Here is a 24,093-nt window from a genome sequence, read left to right on the forward strand (position 1 = left end):
CTAACCAGGCACAAAGCGAACAAAGAGTCTCCTTGGTGACCTACACAAATCCAAGGGACAATTAATAGAAATCCTCTCAGTAGAAGGCAAGCTATAAACTCCAGTTGAGTCATTCCCAAAACTGCCTTTTCGAGATGCAGTGCCTTATGAACAAACTTATTAGAGAGCTTATGTAAGGTAAAGGGGAAAAAAGTAAGGTAAATGAGGAATCCTAAGCTATGGATGAGCAACCCAACTTTGAATTGCGCATATTAGACTCCAAAATCTTATAGTCAACCATCGACTGAACAAAATTCCAAGCAGGTACTCTTCTGGCTTCAGTACTATTTGTCCATCACCTTCTAGCAATCCTACATCCAAGATTTGAAGAAGCACCAATACTTCCCCTTTTTCCTTCGAAGAAGGCCAATTCCTTCCAATCTCATATCACCTGAGACAAATGAAGAGCAGACAGCATGCTATAAAGGCTCAGGAATCTATTATTTAAATCACAAATCTGCTAGGCTGCCAGACTAAAAGCGATCTCCCATGGCCAATAGACACAGGAAGGATGGTGCCAGAAAGGGACAAGAGGTCCTGCAACCAAAAGAGTGACCTGGTGAGTTCTTCTATGAAGCATTCCCTCACAACATCTATGGACTGAACTGTGTACGCGAGACAACATGTTTCCAGTAATAAACCAATTGCCTCTCTTGATCCCGCCAAGCAAGAAAGCAATACCTGCCACATCTTCTGGGATTGCCCATGACTAGAGAAGGATGGGGTTGATAAACTAGTGGCCCTTACTTCACGCAATAATTGTGAGTGTGGAGGACAGCATCTTGGATGGTTCCTACAGTGGTAGTCTGACTAATCTCCAATCCTCTTCCACTGCATAAAGAACCATTTCACCTCCTTGATCCCAAAGAAAGCAAATAACCTAGTAGTGGAACTCCTCTACCAGAGAAGACTCCCAGCCAATGGATGCATCTCCTTGTCCCTATCTGAGATTGAATCTAAACAATCCAGAGGGTTGGCTGTATCAATCTGCACAACAAGGTTTTGACCACCGTGAAGGTCCTGAGTAATGCTGTCCCTCCCTCTTAATGCTCTCCAGGAACCAACTTGGATGCTAGTTCTCTCACCTATCTCAACCAGTACATGGAACCTGAGTGCACATATTCTTCCAGATAATATAAACCTAAGGTAATCCCTATCTCTTGTACTATGACAAATACATCAGACTTCAGCAGGATTTTTTCATTTCCTATTGCATCCACTGCTGTGAGTTGGCCCCATGGATTGCTACCTGCAAACGGGTAAAATATTCAAAGAAGAAAAGAAAAAATAGAAGAGCCCAGAAAGAGGTTACATGTGCCAATACATCTGTAACTTCCTGAACAAGCAAATAGGAGTCTCATCCTGCCCTTTGTGTTAGAAGGAAGACTTTTTGGAAACCATTTCCAATACCGAGGTTCTTGATAAAATTGCATTCATATTCTCAAATACTTTATTTAAAAATTCATGCCAAGCACAAGCAAGATTCTCGAGTACATAGCAAAGAAAAATTAAGTATTTATCAGTGTCACCTTTGTTCCATTAGAAAAAAAATATGGAACATTCTAAACAGTCTGTTGTACAGGTTGGGCAGGAAAACCATGCAATGAGTTTTTAATATTTGCAGTAAACAGTTACAAATACAGTTTCTGATGAGATGCTAGCAGATTACTCAAGATCTGAATACTCTCCCTATTTAGAAAATAATTATCTCTCAAATGGAATAACCCATTGTGATCTGATTAAATTAGTGTCCCAATATTCACAAATAACATCAATACATATAAATCCTTGACCTTGTTATGCATACAGTTCCCTCAGGTCATCTGCAAAGGCCTTCCTTGCATTTTCTCTTTTCAATTTCAGGGCAGCCGTTACCAGACCAGACTCTGGTGTCCATGGATCTGGTGAGATCTTGATTTTGGATGGGATTTCAAACTTTTCCAGTTTGGCCGATTTCCCGATCTGGTGCACAACATTAAAGCGCATGTGAATTTTCAAAGAATGGTGATGGCATGCTATTCTTCATTTCCATTCACTAAATAGATTCCACCAACAAATGAAGACCCACCTTGTGCAAGGAGTTGATGACCTCCTTTACCGCTTCCTTCTTCGAGCAAAGATCTGAAAAATCCTTGTATTCAATGCCTTCCTTCCGAGCCCAGTTCTCAACAGCAATCTGTGATGCAACTACAATAGCTACACAATTGCTATGGAATGGATCGGCATGCAACATGATGTTGTCTACATAAGGGCTTGCTACGAGGATTGCCTCAACCTGCAATTCGTCAAAAGAGAACACTGATATCAGTTGAGAAAATAAGTGGAAAATGTGAGCTTTCTAAAAAAAGCTGGACATGAATTTCTGATAAAAAGATTGCCTTGCCTTTCCAAGGGATACATATTCCCCATGTTGAAGCTTTACAATATCTTTTCTCCTATCAATTATCTCCACGCAGCCATCTGGATGAAACTGTCCAATATCTCTTGTATAGAACCACCGTAAACCATTCTCATCCACCTTCACAATGCAAGCACCTGACCACTTGTGAGAGAAATAAATGTACAAGTTCAATCCAGTCAGTGAAGAACACGATTTCAATCCAATCAGTGAAGGATACAACAAAATGGAGAACTTACCTTATAAACTTCATCTGTTTTAGCCTGATTCTTGAAATAGCCAAGAGTCACAGAAGGCCCACCAATTACTATTTCACCCCTTGGCATTGGGCTATCTGTTATTTTGTAGCCTCCCTCGTCCCAGTCAACCAACTGTTGAAGCAAAAAAGTGCAAATATCAGAATGTCTCTCAACTCTACAAAATTCCTTGTTTACCCATGAATAAATTGATTCGAGGGTACATCCCTGCAAAGAGTAGAGGTGAGAGAGCAGGCATGAAATGGATGCAAAGTGGGATGGGTAAGACTTATTTTGTAGCCTCCCTCCTCCCAGTCAACCAACTGTTGGAAGCAAAAAAGGTGCAAATATCAAAATGACTCTCAACTCTACAAAAGGAAAAGACAAATTCCTTGTTTACCCAGGCATAAACTAATTTGAGGGTGCATCCCTGCAAAGAGTAGAGATGAGAGAGCAGGCATGAAAGGGATGCAAAGTGGGGTGGGCGTATTTTTACCCCTTCTCTCATATTACTTCCCCTCTCCCTTCCTGTCAAGGCCTTGTAAACTTTGCACGGGCTTCGCCACCCCCCCTTCCACACTTCCTGCTCCCACCCCCCACCCCCCCTAATCTCTCATATTACTTCCCCTCCCCCTTCTTGTCTAGGCCTTGAAACACTGTGGAGGCTTTGCCACCCTCCCCTTCCACGGCTTTTTCCCCGCAATCCCCCATCCCAAACAAAACAGGGAATTAAAAAACAAAGGTTCCTGTGCTGCATGTCCATCTACCCACAATGCTATGCAGGTGTCAAGTCCCTGATCTCTCCTCATTTGCAGGCTCACAGGTGGGGCACTGACCCTATACAGAAAAGTCGCAGCCTGCCATGTGGAACCCTGTTTTAATGATACCATCATGAGTGAGTACGACAAGGAATGCACAACAGAAGGAGAGACGGGGAGAGGTTGGTCAATTTGAGCAGGATTTTTTCAGCACCCTTTGAGAGGATGGCTATATTCAGTTAAGAGAGGAGTTGGAGAGGAACACAGCAAAACAAAGGACCCTCCTCTGTGGAAGACTTTTTCTTAGAATACTGATCTGCAAATTCTTATCAGATCCACAACTTAGTTGCCGTATAGATGATAAAATTGGGATATATTTACAAACAATGACCATACAAGGTTTCAAATACAGGATGTACAAATGAGGGGCTTACTAACAATTCCAGATGTTCCATGATGGATCTATGGGTCTAATGAGCTGGACAAGTAACTATTAAATGTTAGACAAAGATATTCTGAATAACTCCAACATTTTAAACATCCAACATAATCTTTTCAACATTACCAGAAGCTCTATCAGTATTTGTAATGTCCTTGGACATCAACATGTATCCCATCCCCAATGAACCCCAAGACCAAAAATGTTCCATGTAATTAATATGTCCCAAAGGGGAACACTTGTTAATTTCCCATCACCATACCTTAATGTAGAAATGCGGGACTGGTGGGCCAACCCGACCAACAGAAATATCATCCCATTCTGAAAAGGTTGCTCCAGCACAAGTTTCAGTGAGACCATAACCCTGTCCAATGGGTGCCCTGCAAAAAAAAGAGTAAAACTTCCATGAAGATAAAAAGATACTTTTACTAGGATTTTGAAAACATGCTAGAATTCTATTTAGAAAGCTTCCAAAAAACTAGCATAACTGGCGCAACAGGCAACTGTAATAACATGCCTCGCAATGGTAACCTCAAAATGACAGTCTAGAATGAAAAGGTCATACTATTAAATGGAGTGTAAGCATTTCTTGTGAAGCTTTGCTTTTTATTAAGATTTTGACAAGCATTGTGACACTTGTAAAGAAGGATCCATGCACAATTGACCTGGCATGCGAAGATGGTTACTGAGATTAAAATATTTCTAATCATAAATTATTCCACTTGTCAACCCCAAAATATCTAATTTATTTGCTAGATTATATTGCTTGTCTATCCCCCAATCAATCAAAAAACTCCAAAATGAAAGAGTGTTCATTGCATTTTATAGATGATAATGTGAATTTGGATCAAAACATTATTTTATGCATTCTCTGAATGATAATGTTGATTTGAATTCTCGTCCAAAAACATGGACAAGAGTTCTTAAGAAATGTAAGAGGAGGTAAATTCAAAAATAGATTTCTTGATTTGGATGATGATGATGATGATATTTCCTTTGATGCACATACTCAAATGAGGAGATTCACAATCATGTGTTGAATACATATTCAGATTTTGATTCAATAAGACCAAGTGCATTTCATGCATTCTCTAAATGATAATGTTGATTTGAATTCTTGTCGAGAAACATGGACGAGAATTCTTAAGAAATGTAAGAGGAGGTAAATTCAAAAATAGATTTCTTGATTTGGATGATGATGACGATATTTCCTTTGATGCACATACTCAAATGAGGAGATTCACGATGATGTGTTGAATACATATTCACATTTTGATTCAAGAAGACCAAGTGCGTTTTCTAATACCCATGCAATGTCTAGTTTCTAATTTAGTTTCACAAAAACAATTTGAAAAAATGGTGGAAAAGATGCTAGCCATATTGGGTCATGGTGATGGGATGGAGTGGATGAAACTAAGGGTGTAAATAAGAATCAAGAGAGCCAAAAGATCCTAGGAGAGCTCTCAAACAACCAGAATTTCATATGAAGTGTCTCCCAACACTTGGCTTGTTGAGGGTGACCTCTTCACCCACGTGGACTTCACCTAAGGCAGGTTAGTACACCCCTAGTAAAGGAAAGTTGCATTGGTGAGTAGTGGATAAATTTGTAACTGTAGGGACATTTATAAGTGTCCCTAACAGTAGCCAGTAGTAGTGGCCTTATCCACCACATCATGTTTTAAACTATTTCTATTCCTGACTGTTACTCGACTGAAGTCGGCGGATGATGTTATAAGCTGATCTTCATCTCCTATATCAGGGTTGTTGTGATCTCCTAGAATACAAACTATTAGCAACATTTCTACTGTATACACAGTTATCTCAGTTCTTTGTATGTTTTGAGTTATGTTTTCATCTTTCCGACGTTAGTCAGACTCCGACCTTGGCACTTTCATTGCCAGGTGTGGATATGTGTAGGTGTTTTCCAGTCTTTTGGAGACACTACTAGCACTATTAGTGATCCTCTACTGAGTTCAAACTGTGACTGCTGGTTACTGCTACATAGAAATTCTACAAAAGAGCGAAAACCATAAGATATACAATGCCACAGGAAAAATAGTCTGGCAGACGCAACAATTCCACAAAAATCAAATACACAATGAAGCATTGTCATAGAGACAACTGCTCGCAAAGTAGAAAAGGCACACAACCACGTTCAACAAGCGAAATCGTTTAGAAATCACTTCAAGCCATACCACGGTCAAAATTCCTTCAAGACTTCCGTTATCAACTTCATCCAACAAAAATCAGCTGGATAGCCCTGCCCCAACACTTTGGACAAGTGAATACACTGCGATGAGTGAGGTGCCTACGAAGCTGTAGCTTGGAGTCCGCAATCAGCAAGAAGCGGATCCTAGTTCGACTACTGTCTGACAAGACAAGGGTGAAACTGTGAAGAGAGTGGGAAAGAAAGTAAGTAGTCTCACTTGCAGCTTTCTCACATACACAATGGGGTGGAGGCTGAAAACAGCTTTCCTCTTCTTAGTTATGAAAGCCAAAAGAACTCTCTCTCTTGGTACAAAAGGAATAGATGAACCCTATATGTGGGTCTCAAACCAAACTCAGCTAACCTAGGTGGCATACTAACTGAGCCACTAACTAGAGTACATAAAGGTAGCTGTCATCTAGCTATTATTCATGGGTGGTGTACCAACTGCATCTGCAGCTAACTATATGGTTTGACCCCTAAAACATTATCAAGGGATCCAAGAATGAATTTTTTTTTATAAAGCAAGCCTTTCCTAGTCATTGTTGCTGGTGTTTTGTATAGAAGAGGAATTGATCAGCTAATCAGAAGATGTGTCCAAGATCATGAGCAGAAAGCTATCCTAGCTAAAGCCCATGGAGGAACAGCAGGAGGACACTTTTCTAGAGACATTACAAGTAAGAAGATTTTGCAAGCTGGTTTATGGTGGCCTACCATTTTAAAAGATGCTCATAATTGGGCCAAAGCATGTTTGCCCTGTCAAACAGATGATAGACCATTGGACAGTGATATGATGCATCACCCCATCAACCAATTCTCCTCTTGGGACCTTTTTAGAAATGGGGACTGGATTTTATTGGACCCCATCAAACCTCTAACAAAGTTTTTAGGTAATCAATATATTTTGGGTGCCACTGACTATTGTACAAAATGGGTTGAAGCTATAGCACTCAAAACATGTAAGGCTAGGACTGTGGCACATTTCCTTTATCACAATATTATCACCAGGTTTGGTGTTCCTATTGAAATAGTGTCATACAGAGGAACCCATTTCCTCAACAAAACAATCAAGAAGATGACTACAGGCTATTACCCACAAGCCAATGGGCAGGCTGAGAGCTCCAACAAACTGATGAAAAAGGTCTACAAAAGAACAATGGCTGATCACCCTGAGGATTGGTATCAGCACTTGGATTCAAAACTATGGGCACTTAGAACAACACACAAGGTTGCAACTGGGTTAACACCTTTCAGGTTCGTATATGGCTGTGAAGCAGTAGTACCTATGGAATTTCTGACAGGTAGCCTGAGAGTGGCAATAGATAATAAACTATCCCTAGAAGAATCCATCAATGCAAAATTAGAACAACTTTTGCAATTGGATGAGGATAGAGGCTAACAAGTTCACATACTGCTGATATTATTCAGAAAAGGAGGGCAGCATGGATTAATAGAAACATCAAGTTCAAATTGTTCAAAAAATGTGATTTGGTGTTAATGTTTAACACAAAGTTGGGGAAAATGCCAGGAAAGTTTAAGCTTAGATATGATGGTCCCTTCAAGGTGCTTGAAGTTTTTGATCAAGATACCTTCAAATCAGCTGACGTTCATGGGAATGCATTTGACAAACCAGCCAATAGTTTAAGGCTCAAACCCTATATAGGACCTGACTGCACTCAAGCAAAGATAAACACAATCTCTCTGCAACTCTGCAAAGACCTCAATCAAGATGATAAATATGTTTCAGCTACTATTCACATTGATGAATTTATATCCATTAGACTCCAACTGCAGTCCGACACTGGTCCGACATAGACATATGAAACATGTTGTTTCATCTACACAAACATTCAGGTATGCTCTAATGCCTACTAGCCCAATCCACTAAGTGTTGCATGTACGCCAAACTTAAACGAAGCACCCACAGTGGTGAGCCTTGGCCCACCAACGACCATCTGACAACCGTCAAACAAAGCCAAATTTGACTCCGACTCCAATCCGATGGATACAACACAAACAACTGAGCACTCCAAGTCCACTCTGACTTCGACCACAGTGTCTGATTTCGATGCCAATCTGACAAGCGCCTAGGAATGGGTGAACGTCTTTGACCCCAATCCGCCCAACACATGTGACATTACTCATCCCATCCGACCCCACTTCGACTCACATCCAACTACGACATCCGCTTTCACTCCGCTTCACGCAAAAGCGAACAATATGCCTTCGATCTGACTACCATTTCGCCATCCAACACAGCTCCAACAACAAGGGAATCTGTCTCACATGCACTCCATCCTCCGTACCAATAGGACAACCAATGGATGTATCAGTATGAATCCGACCCTTATCACCAAGCCTTTTCACTCACATGAGGCTCACACCTCCATAGTAGTCGTTCTGGTCGACCTCTCCCCGACAAACTCCATCATCGAAAATACATCTCACAGTGCTAAATGAAAGCTGATAAGTAGTTCCTCACACATGCCAAAAACTATTGACAGCTTGTTGCATGTGCCACTGATGACACCACAAGATCGACAGAAGCTTTTCCCACAAGCCTCGTCTACATATGGCAACCAAACGTGGCCATCACCTCACATTTCCTAGCACAACTGCTGAGATTATCGACATACTTGATCCGAAGGAGATGGAATCAGATGACAAACCACCACTTCCACCGTAGAAAAAGCAGATGCTCATAGTAGGCTTCGCACATTTCAAGCTTTCAATCATAAACGAGGAGATTTTCTATAAAAAAGATGTTGACTCCGACATGCAAAAGGAGTTTGGCCACCTAGAGACACAAAAGAACTACTTTTTCATCAATAACATACAAGATTTGAGGAGATGATAGCAATTGTGTGGTATCATGAACGGATGTAGCTGCTCGTCAAGTCTAATACTATGACCAAAGATTCCTATGCTACCCACAATGCGGTGGAGAAGGGAACCAAGATTTCATGGGCTCATCTGCTACACTCTTAACTAATGAGCGAAATTGCTTGAAAAGACATGATGAGTGCCTCTAATGCTCATTCAAAGATAGGGCCGTTTATTGCAGCATTATTCGAATTTGCTAGCCATATGGATGCAAAGGGCCTGGAGGAAGTCCAACACTATAGTGAAGACCGCACAAAGGCAAACTACAAGAAAAGGCCTGAGGAGGACAAAGCAAAGAGGGACATGATGCCAGCACTGGAATATGCCCAATACTCAAAGGAGGAAGCCACTATGACCGTCTAGGTTGGTTGTCTATGGCCAATCCTTGGCCGAAAGATTGTGGGATACGCCTATTGTAGGAGAAGAGTTGCTCGCCACATCAGTAGACCCGAAATCTTCCAAGAAGATAAGTTAAATCTTTGATTGAATTCTTTGCTTCAAAAGCCAGAGAATTGGAGCAAACCAACAGATAACATTGCCAGCATACTGATTACGATGCCTTCCAGAAGCTTTTTCCAACCATTTTCCCCTATTCACACCATGGCCAACTTGCAGGCATACCCACAACACAAGCTAAAGAGTCTAATTAGAGAAGGAATATAGGCATTGAGCTAGAACATGCACTCAAAGTTTTACAAGACTATGTTGATGAACAGAGGAAAATTCAATTGCATCTAAAGTAAGAAGTACAAGAATTAACAGAGGGCAAGAAGGCTGGACATGAATACATGCTAAAGCAGGCTGACATGTAGAAAAAGCTACATGCCACACAGTTAGAACTAGAAGAAGTCAAGAGGGAACATGCATAGTATAGAACTATGCAACAGAAACAAGTCTCCAAACTCACTGCCCAGGTGAGAGTCCAAAAACAATGCCTACCTACTGTCACGACTTGGTTGGAAGAAATGAAGGCAGAGTTTTTTCTACAATTGGATCGAATGGGTGCAGCCCATTGCGACTTGAACATTGAGAATCTGTTACTCAAGGAAGAGATAAATGCCTTAGAAGGGGTTGATCAGGAACTCAGGGAAATGGCAGAGGAGCATGTGCAAATGGAGTGAAAATATAATTCATTCATGGTCCTATGCTTTTATTTTGTACAATTTTCATTGGATGATATTATATTTTATGGCTTCACAGTGTTGGCATATTTTTATAATATGGCGGCACCATATTTTGTATGTGCTCTTGCATTGTACTTGAGTATATGCTCAAGTACAATGGTGACACCATATTTTTGCACGTGCTCTTGCATTGTACTTGAGCACATGATGATGATATGCACGTAGGTTAGTTTATCTTTATTGCAAACTAAGTCCTTTTTTTCGGGTATGGTAGATAGCCATGTTTAGAGGTAGGTTGAACATTGGTATTGCACCAAGCTCTTCTCTCTATTTTTTGGCATAGTCTTGAATTGGTGTGATGTTACATCAAATGAAAGGTCTATTATATTCCATGATAATGGTCCTACAAATGATTCACTGGGTTCAAATAGATAGAATTTTAAAAAAAGCTAACCACCGAGTGTGCTAGTGTTAGCAGTGGAAATATTCACTAACTCTAATGTTAGGGAGCACTCACCAATAAAGTGTATTTACATTATGGGATGTAGGTAGTAAATTTACTTGATGCTTGGACACTCTATGGTGGCTTCTGGTCTTGGAAGGGGAGAATTAGCCTCTGTGGTGATGCTAGCCTCCTTGAGGATTTATGGTGGAGTAGGACATTTCTTACAGTGGGGACCCAACTGCATTAATGGATCTTCCCCGAGCAAGGACAAAGGGTTGTGCTCTTGGCTTCAACTTTGGGAAAAACATAGGGTTGATTAGAGATCAATAATGTGGTTGGCTAAGCAATACCATTTGAGTAACAGAGAAGAAGCCCTCATCTTGTAGGTGTTAAATAGCATTCTTAAAAGCTGGACAACAAATGGTGTTCCTTCTTTGATGTGGAGGCTGCCAAAAATCTTAGCAAAGGTAGTGTATAGGAAATTGATGGAGAGTAGGACCATGTTTGGACACCTAAATGCTAAAATAAAAATGAGGAGGTTGCCGAAACGGTGGTCACATATGTTAAAAGACAGGTTGAAAGATAGGTTGAAAGATATATGGAAAGGTTGCAGGATGAGAAAGGCCTTTTTTATGTTTTGTAAGGTCTTAAAAATGTGGCTTCCTCTCAAGTGTAGAGTTGGCAAGCGGAAGAATATAGATCTATGTTGCCCTCTGTGTGGCCTAGCTTTTTAGGGTTTATCCCATCTCTTTTGCTCTTGTGTGATTGCCCAGAGGTTTTGGTATAGAGTTTGTGGCTCTATCATAGGTGGGATTAAGCTCTATCGTAGTTGTGGGATTGATGGGCAGATTCAATATCTGTTCAAAGCAGAGGCTAAGCGGAGGCTTGGGGATACAAGAAACCTTATGTCAACTTTATCTGCATGCTGGCCATATGTACGTCTAGTGGTATTACTTGGCATCTAGTCGGTTCAAAATAAAGTGGTATTTGGTTTTGCTTTAGGTCATGGGTTTAGAGGAAATGTAGTTCTAGGGGGTGTTAAGACAATGCTATCATATTTTGGTAATAATGTTGGTGTATATGTTGAATTGGTTTGGGGGTGGTTCATGGAATCTGGATTGAGCATAGTAGGCAGCCCAAGTTAGACAAAAGCAGTCCACTGTGGCTAGAAAGCAAGGCCCCGTCTGCAGCAAGAGTTAGTACAGGATGGGAGCTGAAAAATTAGAGGTGAAAAAGTCGGACAGAGCAATTATGGACTGCAAGAGAAGATTCAATCTATGGTACAGATGTGCTAAGAAAGATCCATCAGATGTGTGGATGATAAACTTTCCCATACCCATGCGACTCAAGCTGAGACATAGGATGTTCATGAGGCAGGGAAATTCATAAGCCAAAGAGGCTCCTCCTTTCTGTTTTGGCCTGGGAAGGGTGATACATGATGGAACTCAGGCACACATATATGATGAGGATGCGGAGGGGGTGATGGGAGTGAATGAATTGCACATGGTCAACTGATGGTGTTGGCAGGGGGCAAAGGTGCAATTCTTACCCGACCATGTATTTAAATGCAAAGCAATTTATTTGCCCTGGACACGGGTCTTAATGATACGTGACCGAATAGGAACTTAGAGACAATTCTCTATGGACTTAAATGCGATGACTCTCAGATGTCCCTCACAAAGGCAAAAAGGGGATTGGTGTTGCAAGGCATCAACAACACACCGATTTGGTTAACTGTGTCAAGATACGTGGCTATAAAAGTCAAGAAGCAGAGTCAGAGATGGGCACAACCCATCTAGCTGAGGATGTTGATATGCATCTGGTATTTTCAGAGTATGCGGGTAATTCTGCTGAGATGCCCTGCAATGAGACCTTTGATCACATGGGACTGAGAATTGTTGATGGGCATGTATGATCCTCCGAATATGTCTTGGTCCTATACTATGGTCCTTTGGAACCTGAACCCTCGTGATGACAGTGTTGTCTACTTGATTTGACAATCTTCAAATGGTGACAATTTCTTTTAGAACAATTAAATCTAACAGCCTCTAGCAGCAAAATGGGTCACTCCGTACGCTGGGGAAAAATCGCAGATGAACCTTGTAGTTGACATCAAGGAAGAGACAAAACCTTGCAGTTGACATCATCTAAAAGTCTTTTTCAGCATGGAGGTGTTCTCTTTATGGTTTTCGATTTTGCAGGTGTCAAAAATCTCATGCACAGTGTGGACATGTAGGCTTCATGGTTCTAGTGACATGTCCATTTAATTCTCTTTCTCTACAAGATTCAAGTCTGGCATCCGTTTGGTTTGTTTTCCTCGTGTGTCACAGGTATATATTGCAAGGAGATTGCTGGTGGATGCCAACCTTTAAGTGGCTGCACAGCAAGCCAGCATTCTTATTCATGTAATACATTGTGTATCACTGAGTGAAAGAGTGATGTGAATATAGCTTATCAAGCTGAACAGTTCTATGTATATGGTACAAGGAATTCGCCAAAGGGTTGGGATATATTTAGGTTCTGTTGTGAGAAGCCATGGGCTGATTGAACATGGAAGTTTGCCATGAGTATAGGATATGGGTTAGTGAAGGCTATAATTGGGAGACATAAAAGGCACGAAGCCCTTAGCTATCTATAGGCATCATGTTAAGTTTGTTCTGGTTTCCCGAGAAAAGGAATGTCATTAATGCAGACATCCTAGCGCTACGGAGACACCTAGGTAAAAGTGCAACTCCCCTAGAAAGGGTACAGAGACAAGATGAGAGGAGGTTTCCCACGGTTGGCTGCTCTATCAGGTGATCTTCTACAACTGGCTGAGTAAAGAGCCACTCAGGTGACCTATAATACCATACAATACCTCTCTGTGCCCGATATCTGATTATGAACTTTCCCATGCCCACGTGACTCAAACTGGATGTCCATCATGACTCAAGCACACAGAGGGGGTGATGGAGTCTGGAGTGAATGAATTGCATGATCAGGTGATGATGTTGCGACTGTGCAAAGGTCTAACCCTCACCCAACCATTTATTCATCCCGGACATGATTACCAAAAAGAGAGCTTACAGAGAATCTTCTATGGACTTTAATGCCATAAAGCCAAGAAGGATTGATGTTGCAAGGCATCAAGAGCACATAGACGGGTCCTTTGGAACGTCAACCCTCGTGGGGCTTCTCAAGCATCTTGGTGAAGCATAAACAGGTTGAGAAGAAAACACAGCAACGATGACGATGTTATCTGCTTGATTTGTAAATCTTCAGGTGGTGACAATTTCTTTTAGAAGACTAAAATTAACTGTCACTAGCAGCGAATTGGGTAGCTCCACAAAACTCCACTGGGAAAAATTGACAGATGAGAAAGAACAGAACAAAGACAAACATCAAGAGAGAGAAAAATGTGGTTAACCCTCCAACTGACATCAAGGAAGAGTCTTTTTCGTCATGAAGAAGGCGTTCCCTTCCATGTTCTCCCATTTTGCATAGTGTCCACTCGTACGCTTCATGGTTCCATATAATTATTTCCTCTACAAGGATTCCATTCTGGCATCCATGTGACCTTAGTTTCTTGCATATCACAGGTAAAGGATTTCATTAATGTATATATTGGAAGGAGATGAATGGTCAATGCCAAGCTGTACGTGGTTGCATATTTTGTCAAAGTGCAGCAGATTATACGAACTGAGATAGAGAGCAAATCTGTGAATGGAGCGAGACAGCAAACTGCGACTAGAGAGAGAATAGACTGCACGAGTATAGAGGAAAAACTCTACATGCAGGTGAGAAAAAAATATCACAAACCAGAGCAGGAACTGCACCTGGAACACCACACATACAGGCTGGAAACTGCGCCTATTTGCAGACTGTAAACCAAGGTAGAACTGACCTCAGAGAGCTCACGGGTAGGCTGTGAAGTGCACCTCCACAACGTACAAGGCCAGGCAAAATAGCCCTAGGGATATATAGGGCCAGGGAGGCTGCTGATTTGGACGACCCAATTGACCTGGTCTGGTCTGTTAACCCAACCTTGGTTAGGTTGACCCGACCCTGGCCAGACCAGCCCCAACCAGGCGTCCTTGAACCAGCAGCAACTAGGACTCAAACCAGGCCCAGAACCAGCCTCAACTGGGCCTGGTAACTGAGCGACCTGGCTAAACCCCCTTTTAACGTACAGAAATACACTGAGAAAGGATGAAAATGCTACACCTCTCTGAGGGCGGTCACACCCACATAGAATCCCTCTCTCTCTAACTGACACCCAGGAGATCAGTAAGTCTAACACCACCTTCTCAGCTCCTGAATGTCGAGCCATACCCAAGGAGCTGTTTTAGCCACACCATCTCCTCCGAAGCTCTACCAGCAGTTCTCAGCGTCGGATGCACCTCCTCACCAAGTAGCTGTTGTAGCCACACCATCTCCTCTGCGACTCTGCTGGTTCTGAGCATTTGTTGATGACGAGGCTGGTTGCTTCTTGCCACTCCACGAGACCGCTCTTGGAATAGGGTTCTTTAGGCCTATTATGTAACATGCTTTTATTGGCTAACGGAAATGCTAGACTAGCTCACAATAAGCTCTAAAGTCCATTTTAGTTCTAATTTTGTGCAGTTTCCATGCATAATACCTTTTTCTATGGAGTAGTGAAACAAGTTAATAAAGGCAAATCAATGCACAACTTTAAAATCGCCAGACCTCATTGAATTACAAACTAAAGTGTCTTGTTTCCAGGTAGAAAGGAGTGAAGGAGCATCGAGCCTCTTCTTTTCTGTAAATTTATTGTACTTTTTGCATCTATCAAGACAAAGAGGCATTACAACCCTAATATGTGAGGGAGAATTACAAATTTAAGATGATAACTAAGGAAAGAGGACAGAAGGATGCATGGAGCTTGGATACAGGTTGAGATCAATAAAGGAGAGAAATGTAAAGAATGAGAAAGGAAAACCTGGAATAACAAGTGATTTGAGCTTAAAGGGGTTGCAAGGGGGACTAGGGAATAGTGTGGGGTGATTGAAATGCGCGAGGGAAGATGATGGAGAGGCGATTTGAGCTTATGTTGCAAGATGCGGAAGATGAAGGAGAGGCGATTTGAGCTTATGTTGCAAGGTGCTGCAAGGGGCCGGAACTCGCATTTCCTAGCGAGCAAAGATGGAAACATGTGAACATGGAGGGAAACTCAGAGAGATCTATTTAGATTCAAAGTTTTGAACCAAAAGGCTCAACCAGAAGGAAAACTTGAGGCTCTAGTTTGGGGATGGTTTGCATACGTCCTTTGAGGAGAACTCGGGAATCCTGTGTGGAGGGTAGAGTAGCAACTTGGCTCATAATGGTCTTCTCATTCACGAAGTGAGGGATATTGTCTCTTGTTGCTTTCTGTTAGCCAGGCTAATCTATCGTGCCATAACAAGGATCTTGAACTAGATCCTCTGTGCTAAAGGACAGCTCCATAAACAGTGGGAATTGTTTGCAGTAGTGGCAGGTACCATCCTCCTCATTTACTAGCTGAGGACCCATGGGAATGCCACCATGCATAGCCAGGCAAAAGAACTAGGGTAGGTGCAGTTCATAGGGCTCTAGGAGTCGTGATTTTCTGTTTAAACTCCATTTGGGACTTTTTGCAGACCAGTTTGAGTTACTAATTGGAGCAGACTACTACCACATGGAACCAAGGAAATGTGATCATCTTTGACAGTTCTCCAGAGCAATTGGAAGCAAGGAAGTAAATTACTGATGGATAAATATAATGATTTAGTACAAACTTTCTTCTGGCCAAGGTGGTTTGGAGACCTTGCCATCTTGCAATCTTCTCTTTGACTTTCTGGATGACCCATTCCCACCTACTCTTATTTGAACATTTGAAACCCATTGGTATCCGACCTGAATGCCTAAAATATTTCTGCTGTCATCCTCCCTTTGAATTAGCCATCCGAGTACATCAGCCGCTATAGCAAAAAGCAGGTGGGGAAAGGGTTATCCTTGTCTAATGGACCTTTTTAAATGGAAAGTGTCTAATGCTTTTTAATTGACTTTCACTAAGGCGTTGAAAAAGCTCCTAAAAATAGGTCTGAGTCCCATATCTTGGAGAGCGTGAAGGTTAAATCCCCATTCCATTATATCATAGGCTTTGTCAAAGTCAACTTTCATGAAGCAGATGTCTTGCCCATGCTCTTCAGCATACTCCAGTCCTTTCCATAGTGTGAGGATTTCTTCCTTGGATGAATCCTTTTTTCTCTTCTCTGATCCAAACTTGCATTTTCCCTTTTAGCCTGAGTGCCAGAACCTTGGTGAATATTTTGTAGCAAGTGCTAAGCATTGTAAGTGGCCTCCAATTCTTGAGTTCTTCCATCGGGCCTCCTTTTAGAATTAGCTTGATCATCCCTGTGTTGATTCTAGAATCTAGATAACCTTTCACTAGCAAGAGAAAAGGACTTAAGGTCTCCCATAAGCCTTGGAAGAATTCGATTGGAAGGACGTCTTCTCCACGCGTCTTTCCCTTAGCCATTTGATTCACAACTACTTTCAATTCTGTAGCTGTGATCTATCTTTCAGGTAGGAAGCGTCCAATCTGGCTACCACCCCCTCGATCGGGCATTAACTACAATGCTCCACAGCTGCTTGCCGATTGAAAATGTTGCACCACTGCTTGGAGGATCAGATCCTTGTCGACTAGTGTATGTCCATCTATTTTGAGTTCTTCGATGTTTTACTGGGCATGCTTCTTCGTGACGTCTTCTCCACGTGTCTTTCCCTTAGCCATTTGATTCACAACTACTTTCAATTCTGTAGCTGTGATCTATCTTTCTAGGTAGGAAGCGTCCAATCTGGCTACCACCCCCTCGATCGGGCATTAACTACAGCTGCTTGCCGATCGAAAATGTTGCACCACTGCTTGGAGGATCAGATCCTTGTCAACTAGTGTATGTCCATCTATTTTGAGTACTTCGATGTTTTACTGGGCATGCTTCTTCCTGAGCATCCTAAACATTCCCTCGTTTTCCCTATCCCCTTTTCCCGCCCATCACTCCTATAGCTTCTCTTCTAAGACTTTCCCATGCCCATGTGACTCAAGCTGAGGTATAGGATGTCCATCATGACTCAAGCACACAGAGGGGGTGATGGACTCTGGAGTGAATTAATTGCATGATCAGGTGATGATGTTGCGACTGTGCAAAGGTCTAACTCTCACCCAACCATTTATTCATCCCGGACATGATTACCAAAAAGAGAGCTTACAGAGAATCTTCTATGGACTTTAATGCCATAAAGGCAAGAAGGATTGATGTTGCAAGGCATCAAGAGCACATAGACGGGTCCTTTGGAACCTCAACCCTCGTGGGGCTTCTCAAGCATCTTGGTGAAGCATAAACAGGTTGAGAAGAAAACAAAGCAACGATGATGATGTTATCTGCTTGATTTGTAAATCTTCAGAGAGTTACAATTTCTTTTAGAAGAAGAAAATTAACTGTCACTAGCAGCGAATTGGGTAGCTCCACAAAACTCCACTGGGAAAAATTGACAGATGAGAAAGAACAGAACAAAGACAAACATCAAGAGAGAGAAAAATGTGGTTAACCTTCCAATTGACATCAAGGAAGAGTCTTTTTCATCATGAAGAAGGTGTTCCCTTCCATGTTCCTCCATTTTGCATAGTGTCCACTCGTACGCTTCATGGTTCCATTTAATTATTTCCTCTACAAGGATTCCAGTCTGGCATCCATGTGACCTTAGTTTCTTGCATATCACAGGTAACGGATTTCATTAATGTATATATTGGAAGGAGATGAATGGTCAATGCCAACCTTTACGTGGTTGCACATTTTGTCAAAGTGCAGCAGATTATACGAACTGAGATAGAGAGCAAATCTGTGAATGGAGCGAGACAGCAAACTGCGACTAGAGAGAGAATAGACTGCACGAGTATAGAGGAAAAACTCTACATGCAGGTGAGAAAAAAATATCACAAACCAGAGCAGGAACTGCACCTGGAACACCACACATACAGGCTGGAAACTGCGCCTATTTGCAGACTGTAAACCAAGGTAGAACTGACCTCAGAGAGCTCACGGGTAGGCTGTGAAGTGCACCTCCACAACGTACAAGGCCAGGCAAAATAGCCCTAGGGATATATAGGGCCAGGAAGGCTGCTGATTTGGACGACCCAATTGACCTGGTCTGGTCTGTTAACCCAACCTTGGTTAGGTTGACCCGACCCTGGCCAGACCAGCCCCAACCAGGCGTCCTTGAACCAGCAGCAACTAGGACTCAAACCAGGCCCAGAACGAGCCTCAACTGGGCCTGGCAACTGAGCGACCTGGCTAAACCCCCTTTTAACGTACAGAAATACGCTGAGAAAGGATGAAAGTGCTACACCTCTCTGAGGGCGGTCACACCCACATAGAATCCCTCTCTCTCTAACTGACACCCAGGAGATCAGTAAGTCTAACACCACCTTCTCAGCTCCTGAATGTCGAGCCATACCCAAGGAGCTGTTTTAGCCACACCATCTCCTCTGAAGCTCTACCAGCAGTTCTCAGCGTCGGATGCACCTCCTCACCAAGTAGCTGTTGTAGCCACACCATCTCCTCTGCGACTCTGCTGGTTCTGAGCATTTGTTGATGACGAGGCTGGTTGCTTCTTGCCACTCCACGAGACTGCTCTTGGAATAGGGTTCTTTAGGCCTATTATGTAACATGCTTTTATTGGCTAACGGAAATGCTAGACTAGCTCACAATAAGCTCTAAAGTCCATTTTAGTTCTAATTTTGTGCAGTTTCCATGCATAATACCTTTTTCTATGGAGTAGTGAAACAAGTTAAAGGCAAATCAATGCACAACTTTAAAATCGCCAGACCTCATTGAATTACAAACTAAAGTGTCTTGTTTCCAGGTAGAAAGGAGTGAAGGAGCATCGAGCCTCTTCTTTTCTGTAAATTTATTGTACTTTTTGCATCTATCAAGACAAAGAGGCATTACAACCCTAATATGTGAGGGAGAATTACAAATTTAAGATGATAACTAAGGAAAGAGGACAGAAGGATGCATGAAGCTTGGAGACAGGTTGAGATCAATAAAGGAGAGAAATGTAAAGAATGAGAAAGGAAAACCTGGAATAACAAGTGATTTGAGCTTAAAGGGGTTGCAAGGGGGACTAGGGAATAGTGCGGGGTGATTGAAATGCGCGAGGGAAGATGATGGAGAGGCGATTTGAGCTTATGTTGCAAGATGCGGAAGATGAAGGAGAGGCGATTTGAGCTTATGTTGCAAGGTGCTGCAAGGGGCCGGAACTCGCATTTCCTAGTGAGCAAAGATGGAAACATGTGAACATGGAGGGAAACTCAGAGAGATCTATTCAGATTCAAAGTTTTGAACCAAAAGGCTCAACCAGAAGGAAAACTTGAGGCTCTAGTTTGGGGATGGTTTGCATACGTCCTTTGAGGAGAACTCGGGAATCCTGTGTGGAGGGTAGAGTAGCAACTTGGCTCATAATGGTCTTCTCATTCACGAAGTGAGGGATATTGTCTCTTGTTGCTTTCTGTTAGCCAGGCTAATCTATCGTGCCATAACAAGGATCTTGAACTAGATCCTCTGTGCTAAAGGACAGCTCCATAAACAGTGGGAATTGTTTGCAGTAGTGGCAGGTACCATCCCTCCTCATTTACTAGCTGAGGACCCATGGGAATGCCACCATGCATAGCCAGGCAAAAGAACTAGGGTAGGTGCAGTTCCTAGGGCTCTAGGAGTCGTGATTTTCTGTTTAAACTCCATTTGAGACTTTTTGCAGACCAGTTTGAGTTACTAATTGGAAGCAGACTACTACCATATGGAACCAAGGAAATGTGATCATCTTTGACAGTTCTCGAGAGCAATTGGAAGCAAGGAAGGGCGCAGAAACTGGTGCTGAGGTCAATTTCTTCCATGATCAGCAGGAGACTGTAGAAGCCACATGATTAGTTGACAACTACGTGTCATGTTCAATCTTGCATCTTTGATAAACTAGATGATGTTATTTCTCATGCAGCAGTGGGTAATAGAACACTCCATGGGCATCCCTCAGGTTCTCTCAGGAATAAAGGACTTGCTGAGATTTATCAGCCAAAATAGAGCAGCAAGCAGAGAACCCAGATTGGCACCACGCACATGGTTTGATTGAGCAAAGTAGGCAGCCCGAGTTGATGGGATTTTTACGACAAGAAGCCAAAAACAGCCCCCTTTCCACTGTGGCAAGAAAACAACGCCCCATCTGCAGCAAGAGTTAGAACAGGATGGGGCTTCCAACTTTGAATCGAAATCCAACGCTGGAGCTGAAAAATTAGAGTAAAAGTCAGACATAGCAATTATGGACAGCAAGAGAAGATAACAATCTATGGTACAGATGTGCTAAGAAAGGTCCGTCAGATGGCTCTATGTCTGCTGATAAACTGTCCCATACCCATGAGAGTCAAGCTGAGACAGGATGTCCATGATGTGGGGAAATTCAGAAGCCAAAGAGGCTCCTCCCTTCTATTTTAACTTTTCGTCCAGGAAGGGTGATCCATGATGGAACTCAGGCACACAAGGATGTGGAGGTAGCGAATGAATTGCACATGATCAAGTGATGATATTGCCAGGAGGGAAAGGTCTAAATATCACCCAACCATTTATTTACAAAGCAATTTATTTGCCTGGACATGGGTCTGATCGATTGTGATCGATGAAACTTACAGACAAATTTCTATGGACTTTTTCCATGACTCTAGATGTCCCTCATAAAGGCAAAAAGGGGATTGGTGTTGCAAGGCATCAAGAACACACAGATTTGGTTAAGTAAGAAGCAGAGCCATAGATGGCCATGACCCCATCTAGTTGAGGATGTTTATATGCATCTGGTATTTTCACAGTATGCGGATAATTCTGCTGGATACTTCAACCTATGAGAGGTAAGCAATGATGATAATTCTACTGAGATGCCTCTGCACTGAGAGATCTGATCGTTGATGGGCCTGTACGATCCTCTGAATATGTCTTGGTCCTATGCTCTGAACCATGGTCCTTTTGAAACCTCAACCCTAATGAGGACAATGTTGTCTTGTGAATCTTCAAATGGTGACAATTTCTTTTAGGAGAATTGAATCAATGGCCCCAAATTGGGTCACTTTAAAACTGTGCTGTGAAAAAATGGCAGATGAGAAAGAGCTGCATGGTTAAGCTTGTGGTTGACGTCAAGGAAGAGACAAACTTCAACCTTGCAGTTGACATCAAGGACAAGTGATTTTCAACATGAAGGTGTTCTCTTTCACGTTTTTCCATTTTGTAGGTGTCAGTGGTAGGTGCAAAATCTCATGCACGTGTCCACATGTAGTTTTCATGTTCTAGTGATATCTCCTTCGATTGGAAGGACGTCTTCTCCACGCGTCTTTCCCTTAGCCATTTGATTCACAACTACTTTCAATGATCTATCTTTCTAGATAGGAAGCGTCCAATCTGGCTACCACCCCCTCGATCGGGCATTAACTACAATGCTCCATAGCTGCTTGCCTGTTGAAAATGTTGCACCACTGCTTGGAGGATCAGATCCTTGTCGACTAGCGTATGTCCATCTATTTTGAGTTCTTCGATGTTTTACTGGGCATGCTTCTTCCTGAGCATCCTAAACATTCCCTCGTTTTCCCTATCCCCTTTTCCCGCCCATCACTTCTATAGCTTCTCTTCTAAGACTTTCCTTTATCTCCCTGAGAATGCTGTGCCGCCGTTCGGTAGTGGCTGATTCTTTTGCTTTCTCTACCACCTGTTTCTCTCGCCTTCACTTTTTCTCTCTGTTGCTCTGACCCATTTGTAAAAATGTTCGTCGTTTCCCCAAAAGCCGCCCGCTAGATCCGACAAATTTTATCTTTTACATAGGGCAGCTGAAAGAAGTGAAGATGCAAGACATGGAAATGAAAGTAAAGTAGAAAAGCAAGACTAGGAAAAAATAATGGAAATGAAAGAATGCTAGAAAGAAATGTACAACCAAGCAAAGTACTTACATGATCAAGAAAGGCTTAAGGCTTGATGATTTGACATGAGAAAGTACAATGCCTTTATAGGATAGGCACACACACACTAAGTGTCAAATGTATATGGGATAAGTCCCATAGTGACACATGGCACTCTAGGATATAAAATAGTATAGTACTACGCTAGAACTCAATAGAAACACACTCAAAGTCACTCAAATTGACTCTGTTTCCTAACACCCCCCAATGGAGGAAAGGTGAGGGACTACTGGAATGGAACCAAGAACAGAACATGACAATGACGGTCATCAAAACTGTGCATGCCGGTCTAGAACTAGACATGGCTCCCACACAATCTCAGAGGCAAGTGAGCATGGCTCAGAGGCTAGTGAGCATAACATAGAAATCTCATCTCGCATGGCTCAAAGGCTCATCATGCATGGATGCATGATCAACTCAGAGGTCTAGGAGACCAATGCACCAACAAATAGACCTATCAAAGCCAAAAACACATGGCTCCCACAATACTTTTGGGAAACACCCCCAGGGCAGAGTACCCAAATATATCATGCTTAGAAAGCAAAATCATGATCTCCATCATCTTCTAGATGTTGGAGACAGACAGTAAGAGCATGATCATGTGTCAGATGGTCATCTTCGTTTGCATCATCACTAGTGAAGGTCGGGGAACTCGACCCAAATGGGAGCTTTGGAAGGAGGCAGCATGTTGGGTGTAAAGGAGGGATCCCACATCTGTACCGATAGGGGTTGGCTTCTAATGGTCACATTCCATTTTGAACTACAAAGCTTGCCATCTCTCACTTTTCAAAAAGGAAAACTATGAATCCATTTCTCAGGAAGCGTATGTTGGTTACTACTAGCCCCTTACGCGACCAAGCAGCATTGAGCACCCACCCCTGTCAAGAAGCTGCGGGTGGTCTTGGCCCATGAATATATCCCACCACAGTGCATGAGCCTAGCTACTTAGTTGTTTCGTTCCAAAGACCAGTGTGGACATTTAAGCAAGGAAGCTTACCCAACAGGCTCTCTCCATCTGGTTGATCACTTCCATGAGTTCCTTGATATTGTCGTTCTTCTCCATCCATTTTGCAGTCTCCTTGGAAGACCTTTCTTCCTTTGTTCGTGAGGGCTTCCCACAACGTATGTTTTGGTATCGGGGAGGCTTTAAAGAAGCTTCTATTGCCACTTTGAATTGCTCCGCTATAAGAAGGCTTGCTTTGTAGCTCGCGCAGGGCTCCCACGCCCTCAGTGTCGTTCATTGCCGTTTGCACTGTTCCATTTCTCTTTCGAACGTCTTTGTCGTTACTCTGAGCTTGTGGTGGATGTTGTGTAGGTCTTTTCCTTCGAGGTGCAGAGTGAACCTATGGAAAGATACGAACTGTCCTGGGAGGTTTTGTTCATCATCCACAAAAGTCATTTCTGCGTCATTTCTGCCAATAGCAGTCTCTTGCATGGTTGGCATCGTTGAAGCTGGTGCAATATTCTCTTCCATGAATGACACATCCATCATATCATTGTTTAGATCTGGTGGAGAGAGATTTGGTGGCGGTGGCAGTGGCAGCAGCCCTAGCTTAGCCAT

General features: G+C 42.5%; 1 protein-coding gene across 1 annotated transcript; it reads right to left on the reverse strand.

The window, feature by feature from the left end:
- Nucleotides 1-1,711: 1,711 nt before the first annotated feature.
- LOC147901897 (long chain acyl-CoA synthetase 8-like) lies at nt 1,712-24,093 on the reverse strand. The gene is made up of 6 exons (XM_087374386.1): nt 23,894-24,093; nt 4,133-4,250; nt 2,677-2,808; nt 2,423-2,557; nt 2,108-2,314; nt 1,712-2,001 (listed from the first exon to the last, which is right to left on the reverse strand). The coding sequence occupies exons 1-6, from the start codon at nt 24,091-24,093 to the stop codon at nt 1,837-1,839; spliced, it is 957 nt and encodes a 318-aa protein (XP_087230512.1). The 3' UTR covers nt 1,712-1,836.

This window comes from Dipteris shenzhenensis, chromosome 5 (assembly GCF_047967505.1).
Source record: "Dipteris shenzhenensis isolate YYH24624 ecotype China chromosome 5, Dip_SZ_1.0, whole genome shotgun sequence".
NCBI classification, from domain to species: domain Eukaryota; kingdom Viridiplantae; phylum Streptophyta; class Polypodiopsida; order Gleicheniales; family Dipteridaceae; genus Dipteris; species Dipteris shenzhenensis.